This window comes from Exophiala aquamarina (genome assembly GCF_000709125.1).
Source record: "Exophiala aquamarina CBS 119918 chromosome Unknown aczIA-supercont1.2, whole genome shotgun sequence".
NCBI lineage: Eukaryota > Fungi > Ascomycota > Eurotiomycetes > Chaetothyriales > Herpotrichiellaceae > Exophiala > Exophiala aquamarina.
Genome location: NW_013550586.1, coordinates 198,083 through 207,126, shown reverse-complemented (window position 1 = coordinate 207,126; position 9,044 = coordinate 198,083). Strand labels below are relative to the sequence as shown.

The following is a 9,044-nucleotide window of genomic DNA, read 5'->3' as shown; positions in this document are numbered from 1 at the left end:
GGAGCTGTAATTATTACGCATAGCTACGTTATGTAGGTAGTCACTCGTCTCAATAACATTCAAGTTCGTGACCGTCCCAAGACCCAGACCAAAAGAAGCTATGTGTATTCATGTACTGCAACCCTGTTCACAAAGTGGAAGGGCCTCGCAGCTAGTCGATGTCAAAATCCCGACATTGAAGATTAGAACTTTCGCTCGCTCAAAAAGCACCTAGACAAATAATTGTAAAATCCATAATGCGATTCAAGAGAGTCCCAAAATGCAGAAGACGCGGAGGGGCGGCAATAATCTAGAGCTCATGAAATTCCCCATGGTCTGAGCTCTTTATCCAAAGACTCTCAGAAACGCCCATAGTCCTGCACTGCTCAATAGAGGAATTGTGAGGTTGTCGTCCCATCCCCACATATCAATCAGTTCGGAAAGACTGGCGATTAGGCCAGTGCACAAGCTCATAATCGTGAGTGCTAAGTTTCCCACAATCATCCCTTGATTAGCCTCCCAACCGAGGAAGACTTTGGCCTGAGAAGGTAGGGACAGTCGATTCTGGAACATGAATCCGTTGACGGGATCGTCCGGAAATGGACCTGTTCTCGGTGCAAGCCAGCCCCAGAAGAAAGCTGCTACTAGCGCACCTGTGGCAAAAGCTGCAAGAGATCCAGCCAAAGACTTTCCTCTACGCAACCGAATCGTGTAGCGACCGTATAGTCGGCCGAATGTACTCGCAGCGGTATCACACCAGGACAAAAGAAGGATAGACATGACTCCAATATCTTTCGGATAAAATTGTAGAGCGATGACCGCGCCAACCAAATACCAAATAACGCCGTTGTAGCCTTCAACCTCGGTTTCACGCATCAATGCACCCAGCACGCGAATGTAGAACCGGTTAAATCGATCGGAGTGGTGGCGTAGGATATCAGTCGGCCCAATGATGGCCAATGCTCCCAATAGCCATGGTGTAATGGCAGTTGCTTGAATGCCATGCGTGTAAAATCGCAATGTAAAGAAACCGATGGAGACGTGCAGTACCTTGCGAGGAATTTCATGTTTGTGAATGAGCGTGCGGTAGTGCCGGTGGAGAGGGATCAGCCCAAGTGGGGAGGGTGATCGAGAAAATTCTCGCCATGATTTCTTGACTCGATCGTAGGGAGAGAGATGTCCATTGGACTGAGGGACAAGTGCAGCGCCATTTGTGAGAGGTTCTGATTTTGTGACAGGATTCTTGGAGGTGAGGCCGCTCATGCGTCTTCTTTTGCTGGTGGTGCCATTCATTTGAACAGCTTGAGATAGTATTGGGCTTCTTGACCTCGTTCTAGCCCTCTTCTCAAGGCTCGAGTCTGAGCCTGAACCATCTCTCTCTTCGTGTATAGGTTCTTGGTGAGGAGACTTTTGTCTCTGGGATTTCGCAGCTGATCTGGTGACTGGTGCAAAATAGGAGTCCTGTCGGTCGGAGGCCTCGGAAGGGGTGGGAGAAGGAGAAATGACTCGCGGAGTGGCTGGAATTGGGTAAGGATACGACATCAGGGAGTGCGTGTGTCGAGATGTGTGAGAGAAGACGTCGGGAAGTGTGTCGGTGGTGGAGGGTGGTGAGAAGTGGCACACGCGCACCAAGGTCAAGTTGTGGAGAGGTGGGCGAAGATTATTGTTGCATGATGAAAGACAACAATGACCAGATCCTGTCTCTCATTGCCATGAGCCAGCTCAAGAAAAGAGAACTGCAAAACTCGACGGGTGATACCAGTGATCAATGGTCGGTGTGTTAAATGTGGGATGAAAGTGGAAGGGGGAAGAGTAGTGGCTTTTTGAGAAAGTTGTCAAGATTCAAGTTGATATGATGGCACATGTTGCAGGGATGGATGGCCTCGGATGAACTCTGTCTCTTGCCTGTGCACTGCTGACTGTCAGTCGTAGAACTTAGTGGTATCTGTGGATTGTTGTGGATTGTTGTGGATTGTGCACGGAGTGGCACGGCAGCCTAAAGCGAGAGGGCCAGGGCCTGCGAGAGAAAGTGAAAAAGGACAGAAAATGGCTGACCGCCAGAAAGGTGCGGAAATCTTGCCTATCGCTTGATTTCGCCAAATGTATTCGTTGCCGGTTGGAACGACTCCTGGTCTAGCCTGATATGGAGCTGAGCACTACGGCCGAACATTTGACCTGTACAGTGAAGTAGTCAGCCGTTTGCCCTTCACATTTCTGGCAACAACTTTTTTTGGCCTTCATCTTCCCCCGCCATAGTCGCACTCTGCGCAAGAGAAAAGCGACACATATCACCATGGCTCCCGACAGAGGTAGGAGCAGATCTAAAAACACGGCCTCAAGAGCATGGGATTCTCTCAACCCCCCCCTCTCGAAATGGGTCCTTGACGCTGCGTCGTCCATGAATTTCTCCCGAATGACACCTGTACAAGCCTCAACCATTCCTCTTTTTATGGCGCATAAGGATGTTGTGGTGGAAGCGGTTACCGGGAGTGGAAAGACGCTGGCATTCCTCATTCCTGTCGTGGAACGGCTACTACATTTGGACGAGCCCATCAAGAAGCATCATGTTGGTGCCATCATAATATCTCCTACAAGAGAATTGGCTTCTCAGATCCACAATGTGCTTGTGTCATTAATCGACTTTCATGGCCCATCCGCTGCTGTTCGGAGATCTTCATTGGGCACTGAGAATGCTGTCACCAACGAAGAGACGGAGGCCGAGACATTCTCAGCATCTACACCGAAGATAGTGCCGCAATTACTCTTGGGCGGTGCAACAACGCCCGCACAAGACTTAAGTACATTCCTCAAGATATCACCAAATTTACTGGTGTCAACACCGGGGCGCTTACTTGAGATACTATCTTCTCCATATGTTCATTGTCCGCAGTCTTCGTTTGAGGTCCTCGTCCTTGATGAAGCTGACCGGCTACTCGATCTTGGTTTCAAGGATGACCTGACCAAGATACTCAAGCTGCTCCCAAAACAACGCCGAACCGGTTTATTCAGTGCAAGTGTAAGCGAAGCGGTCGACCAAATCATTCGGGTGGGTTTACGGAATCCAGTTAGAATTGCTGTCAAGGTCAAGGGCGTAAATGGAGTGGAGGATAAACGGACTCCCGCAAGCCTGAAGATGACATATGCCCTCGCCCCAGCTTCGCAGAAGCTGCCAGCGCTTGCAAATCTATTGTCAAGACTCGAGCCTTCCCCCTTACGCACGATTGTGTATTTATCAACTTGCGCTGCAGTTGACTATTTTCAAGCCTTGCTTCCTTCCATCCTTCCAGCAGATACAATTCTTGTCCCATTGCATGGAAAGCATCCGACCAATGTGCGACAAAAAAATTTCGTCCGTTTTACCAACTCTACTTCTCCGGCGGTGCTGTTGACCACTGATGTTGCAGCGAGAGGTCTAGACATCCCCTCTGTTGATCTAGTGGTACAAATCGACCCTCCTTCGGATCCTAAAGCATTTTTACATCGTTGTGGACGAGCTGGTCGAGCAGGACGGAAAGGATTAAGTGTTGTCTTTTTGATCCCGGGCAGAGAGGAAGAATACATATCTTTCCTAAGTGTTCGACAAACTCCGATCGAGCCGCTCACAGAACCTGACATATCAGCTTCGCCAGAAAGCAGCCTTTCAATTGAGGAGAGCTTTCGCAAACTCGTTCTTCAAGATAGAAATATCCACGATAAGGGTCAAAAGGCTTTTGTCAGTTGGGTGAGAAGCTATTCCAAGCATCAAGCGTCTTCTATCTTTCGGTTGACTGATATTGATTGGAATGATCATGCGGCGGCATGGGCTCTTTTGAGAATGCCTAAGATGCCAGAACTCCGAAATTGGGACAGAAGCAAGTACACGGCTCCTGAGGTCAACTGGGATTCTTATGCATACAAAGATAAACAACACGAGAAGCAAAGGCGGGCGGCTTTAGAAGAGAACAAACAACAAATGAAGGAGGATCCACAGAAATCTCACAAGAAACGAGGAACAACGTTGGCTTGGTCGGAGAAACTTGAACACAAAGCAAGCAGGGAGGTCAAACGCTCTAAGAGGAATGCTCGAAGGGACCATGAAAGAATTTCAAAAATGACCGACGCTGAGAAGGAGCACGAGGCCGAAACAGCAAAAATGGTGCAGCAGATCCAGCAGCAGCAACGCCAAAGCAAAAATGACGTCGTTTTTGAAGGATTTGCCTGAAGGAACCTGATCTCGAAGTACACCACAGGGTATTGTACGTGGGCGCGGGATTTGCACTGACTAAATCTCGATTTTTGGAGCAAAGACAAATTGATCTTGTCATTCCTAGGAAAAACTCGGAGATAAATGTCAGCCTCGTCAGCCCGGCCCCCAATACGGCTTTGGGCTTGGCGGTCTTTAGGCAAGTGGATGACCTCTTAACCCCTAACAAAAATATGGGTATGGGCACCCAAATATCGAATAGTATAAAGCCAGGAGATATTATTCAAGGCGGACATCCATCTGTCTCTCAACTTTTGAACTTGACCCTCACAACTACTTCTCTATAGAAAATGGATGATCCAGAGAACCCCTACGCTCCAGCTCATCGAGCACCCGGGGGCCCAAATGACGACCGACCTACCGCTTTCCAAATCATCCAGCATGAGTGTTTGGTTGGCAAACTGTCCGATGCAGTGATTTTCATCACCGGTTGCTCATCAGGGCTTGGTGTGGAAACTGCACGTGCGCTGAAGTCAACCGGAGCCACGCTCTACCTCACAGCCCGCGACCTCACCAAAGCCCGCGAAGCCCTCGGGCCAGACTTGGCCAACGATCCCAAAGTCCACCTATTGAAGCTGGACCTTGATTCGCTTGAGTCCGTCCGCCAGTGCGCAAAAGAATTCCTCTCGAAGTCAGACAAGCTCAACATCCTCATCACAAACGCCGGAATCCGCCATGTCCCGTTCAACAAGACGAAAGATGGATTCGAGCAGCATTTTGCAGTCAACCACCTCGCACACTTCCTCCTCACACACATGCTCCTCCCGACACTAGAGCGCAGTTCTAAACTCGGCTTCGAATCCCGGGTTGTCGCGCTCAGCAGCACCGCACACCGACACTCTGCAATCGTTTTCTCCGACCTGAATCTCGAACAGCCCGGCGTCTACGAGAAAGAAAAGGGGTATGCGCAGTCCAAGCTCGCGAACGTTTACATGGCATCGGAGATCACCCGGCGGTACGGGCTGGCCGCCCGCGCTCAAGACCCCCGCAAGCCCGGCGTCTGGGGCCTAGCGGTGCATCCGGGCGGTATCAGAAGCGGACTCCAGAAAAACTCGGGCGCATGGGAGATCGTGACGTGGTACTACGCGCGGAACATCATGAAGCTGCTGAACTACATGAAGTCCACCGAGCAGGGGGCCGCGACCACGGTCGTCGCTGCCGTGGCGAAGCGCTTCGAAGCCAGAGGCGGCCTCTACCTCGAAGATTGTGGCCTCGCTGTCCCTGTGCGCAAGGGCTGGGGCCTCATTGATCCTGGATATGTCCCTGGCAGGACCGACAACGAGGAGGATGCCAGGAGGCTTTGGGGCGTTAGTTGTCGATTGGTTGGAGTCAGCGATGATGGTTTGTGAATGAGTGGACTGCGAATTGCGAACTGTGAACCGTGAACGGCGAACGCTTTATGTGGCGATGCCGAAGAGGAAGCAATTAATAACAGATGTCTCGGTCATGCGGCTGATGTACGGATAGCAAAGAGGCGAGAAAGATCATAATATCACGTGCATAAGTTGTGTCTTCTCGAGGAAGAACCTCTCTTCGGTTTATTCTCTTGGTGGCTGTGGATGGGTCGAGCAGGCAGCTCATGAATGATATCACCTCTCCGCTTCCTCTCAACAACACTACACTCTATGCTTTGGGGCAGGTCTCAACAAACCACAAACCAACCTGCCGATGCCGATGCCAATACCTACAGCCCTCAAACATAAGTATTATTCTTCCTTCTCGAGTCCGACACGCATGCGCCGTCCGGTGGGGGGGGGGGGGCTTTGGAGGATGGATATCCAAGATATAGTTACAAATACCCAACTCCACTCTTCACTCTTCTCTTTCCTGGCTCCTCGCCCCCCTTTCCTTTCAAGCAATGACACCCTGGTCCTTCAGTCTCTGTACCTCCTCACCCGTCCACCCAAGGACTTCCGTAAGCACAGTGTCCGTATGCTGGCCGAGTGTAGGCGGCGGGGACCTGATCCCCGTCTGGCTCTCACTGTACTTGACCGGCGGGCTGACAAGACTCATCGGCCCACAAGACGGATGCTCAATCTGGGACACCATCCCGCGAGCGCGCACATGCTCATGATCCAGGGTATCCTTCACATCATTGATGGCCGCGTACGGCATTCCTGAGCCCTCGAGGATCTCGAGCCACTGGGATGTAGTTTTCGTCCTGGTAATCGCCTCAATCATGTCCTCGAGAACGGCGCGGTTCTGGACGCGGGCGTCGTTGGTAACAAAGCGCGGGTCTCCTTTCCACTCAGGCTTCCCCAGCTTGTCGCAGATCACACCGAAGAGCCGGTCGTTGCCGCCGCCCAGCATGATGTCGCCGTCGGCCGTCACGAAGCCCTTGTAAGGGACAATGGATGGGTGTGCCGTGCCCCATCGCCCGCCGTCGCGCTCCCCACTAATCAGCACGCTGCTTGCAATGTTGGCTAGTGTCGCTACCTGGCAGTCCGCCAGTGCCACGTCTACGTGTTGGCCCGTCCCTGTTCTCTGCCGTGCGAGCAGGCTCGCCATGATAGCGTTGCAGGTGTACAGTCCTGTCGTTAGGTCTGTCACTGCAACCCCGACTTTCACTGGTGATCTATCCCGCTCCCCTGTGATGTGCATCAGTCCCATTTCCGCTTCCACCATCACGTCGTACCCTGCTCGGTTCGAGTATGGTCCTGTTTGCCCGTACCCCGTTATTGATGCGTAGATTAATCTGGAATTAAGGGATCAGTTTCTGTAGCTCAATTATTGCCGACGCGGTATTATGGAGGTCTCATGGAGGATCTCGTACCTGGGGTTGATCTTCTTCAAGGATTCATAGTCTAACTGATACTTTTTCAACGCCCCTGGAGATAAGTAAACCGCGATGTTAGTTGACGATTCAGACACAAGGGGATTAACAATGGCATAGTAGTCTCACGAACACCATCATCATTAATCGAATGAAATGACATTTCGAAAAAGGGGACAAAGGCAGGAGGCTCATCAAGAGCAGGGCCAGCCTAGAAAGGGCCTCGTTTTGGTCCAACTTACCTGGAATATAATTCTCAACCAAGACATCTGACATCTTTGCAAGCTCATGTAGGACCTTGACGCCTTCAGGGTGCTGGAACGAAAGTGCGAGTGACTTTTTATTACGATTTACCTAACGCCGGATGATAGAGCAATTAGAAACCTGGAAGCAATGCCGGTTGCAATGGTAACCACAAAATGGAGGGAAAGCCGGGTACCTGGTAAACTTACGCCAATGAAATAAGCACTTTCACCGGGCCTCCCACCTTTCACCACGGCTATGACGGAAAGTTACAAAGTGAGCCATTTACCACCTGGGGAACAATATCTCATCTCGAAGCTCAGGTGAGAATTCACACAGGGCAGTCAAGTGTGATCGCACATACCATCATCCATGTACTTGGCGTAAGGGGGTCCCCAGGCTCGCGTATCGTCGCCTCGAGTGGGATGTTCGACCTTGATGACCTCTGCTCTGTGGTTCCGCAAATGGTTCAGGAGTTAGTATCGCTCGTTTCCTACGGAATTAATGCAAACATGTTGTTGCTTTTGAGCCTGTCTCGCTAGGATTCCGGCAACAAAGGGATCTGCGTAGTTTCCCGGTTCTCAAATATCCCAGGATGAATGGCAATACTGGGCGTATCCAACCATGAATTCCTGACCCCACGTCCCAGATCGCCAAAAGACTTATGGGCCAAAACCGGGGGACATAGCATACTTACCCTAGATCACCCAGAATTTGAGTACAATAAGGCTGAGTTACCACGACAGGAAGAAGAGGTTAGCGATATGTGACACAGGCCATATGCCTCCCTGACACCACGAAGGAGGCGGGAGGAACTCACGCCAGCCAACACCCTCGTCATGTCTAGGACCCTGATGCCATCTAAGGGCGCCACTTTGCCCGCGGTAGGACTGCTCCTAGGCGTTGTTGAGGACAAACATCTTCTACCGGTGACGAATCTGGGTCTGGGTTTAGATCTGGGAAGAAGGTCGAAAATGAAACAAGCGGGTTGCGTTCCCACACTGGTGATGGGGTCTCTTTGAAGCAGCAATAAGGGCGAAGCTCTGCTAGGCGCCATCTGTGAGTGTATATTGTACAGGACAGTCGAAGGGTCAAAACGAGACTATCAGGAATGTTTTGTATCGAGCTTCAAAGTTATATCCTTGACGTGTGGTGAAATCGAAAGTAGTGCCCGGAGTATTTACGGCGATTCATTTACCGACAGGGTCAACGCGGGCGTCGCTGCCGTCCGCCGTTGAATCGACTGGGGTTTCGGACGCCAAGGCCCGACGATAGCAATGGCTTGATTTGATAGCTTCATCCAAAATACTCGGAGTCATTGGGCCTGAGATCCAAATGCCGAGGTTGTTTAAGACATGTAGGTAGGGAACAGGAATTGATAAAACAAATAGAGAGTTGAGGAACACTGGACCTCGCCTTTCATTGACGTTACCGCTCACCACTACCATCTCTTTCGTAGGCAGCCATTATCTTTGGCATAACTTCTCGGGCTTCCAGCCTTGCCACCCTATTTGCTAGCGTGTGTTGGTGCACGTGATTACGAGTAATCTGATCATTGTGGAGAAATCTTTGATGACTCTTGTTATGCCAAGCGAGAAACTTGAGGATGTCAGAAACAATCACCAAGCTGTATGTGCTATTGCAACATGGCCAAGTGTCTGGTCGTCATCGTCATCATGAAATGTCCGGAAATATGGTATCTCGATTGGTCGCTTGACATATGCGACCTACCAGAATGGTAAATGCCACCAATGCATTCGGCTCCACATGGCCCTAGTTGATCAACATCGCTCTTGTTCTTTTCTC

General features: G+C 50.8%; 4 protein-coding genes across 4 annotated transcripts; 2 read left to right on the top strand and 2 right to left on the bottom strand.

Moving 5' to 3' along the window:
- Positions 1-324: 324 nt before the first annotated feature.
- On the bottom strand, positions 325-1,521 carry A1O9_01926 (phosphatidate cytidylyltransferase; the record flags this gene model as incomplete). The annotated part of the gene is made up of 1 exon (XM_013407502.1): positions 325-1,521. The coding sequence occupies one exon, from the start codon at positions 1,519-1,521 to the stop codon at positions 325-327; it is 1,197 nt and encodes a 398-aa protein (XP_013262956.1).
- Positions 1,522-2,272: 751 nt separating this feature from the next.
- On the top strand, positions 2,273-4,180 carry A1O9_01925 (uncharacterized protein; the record flags this gene model as incomplete). Its single annotated transcript, XM_013407501.1, has 1 exon — positions 2,273-4,180. One exon carries the CDS (start codon positions 2,273-2,275, stop codon positions 4,178-4,180), a length of 1,908 nt encoding a protein of 635 aa, XP_013262955.1.
- A 332-nt stretch (positions 4,181-4,512) lies between these two features.
- Positions 4,513-5,571, top strand: A1O9_01924 (uncharacterized protein; the record flags this gene model as incomplete). The annotated part of the gene is made up of 1 exon (XM_013407500.1): positions 4,513-5,571. One exon carries the CDS (start codon positions 4,513-4,515, stop codon positions 5,569-5,571), a length of 1,059 nt encoding a protein of 352 aa, XP_013262954.1.
- Positions 5,572-6,073: 502 nt separating this feature from the next.
- A1O9_01923 (uncharacterized protein) lies at positions 6,074-7,271 on the bottom strand (the record flags this gene model as incomplete). The annotated part of the gene is made up of 3 exons (XM_013407499.1): positions 6,074-6,917; positions 6,996-7,050; positions 7,238-7,271. 3 exons carry the CDS (start codon positions 7,269-7,271, stop codon positions 6,074-6,076), a joined length of 933 nt encoding a protein of 310 aa, XP_013262953.1.
- Between the last annotated feature and the right edge of the window lie 1,773 nt (positions 7,272-9,044).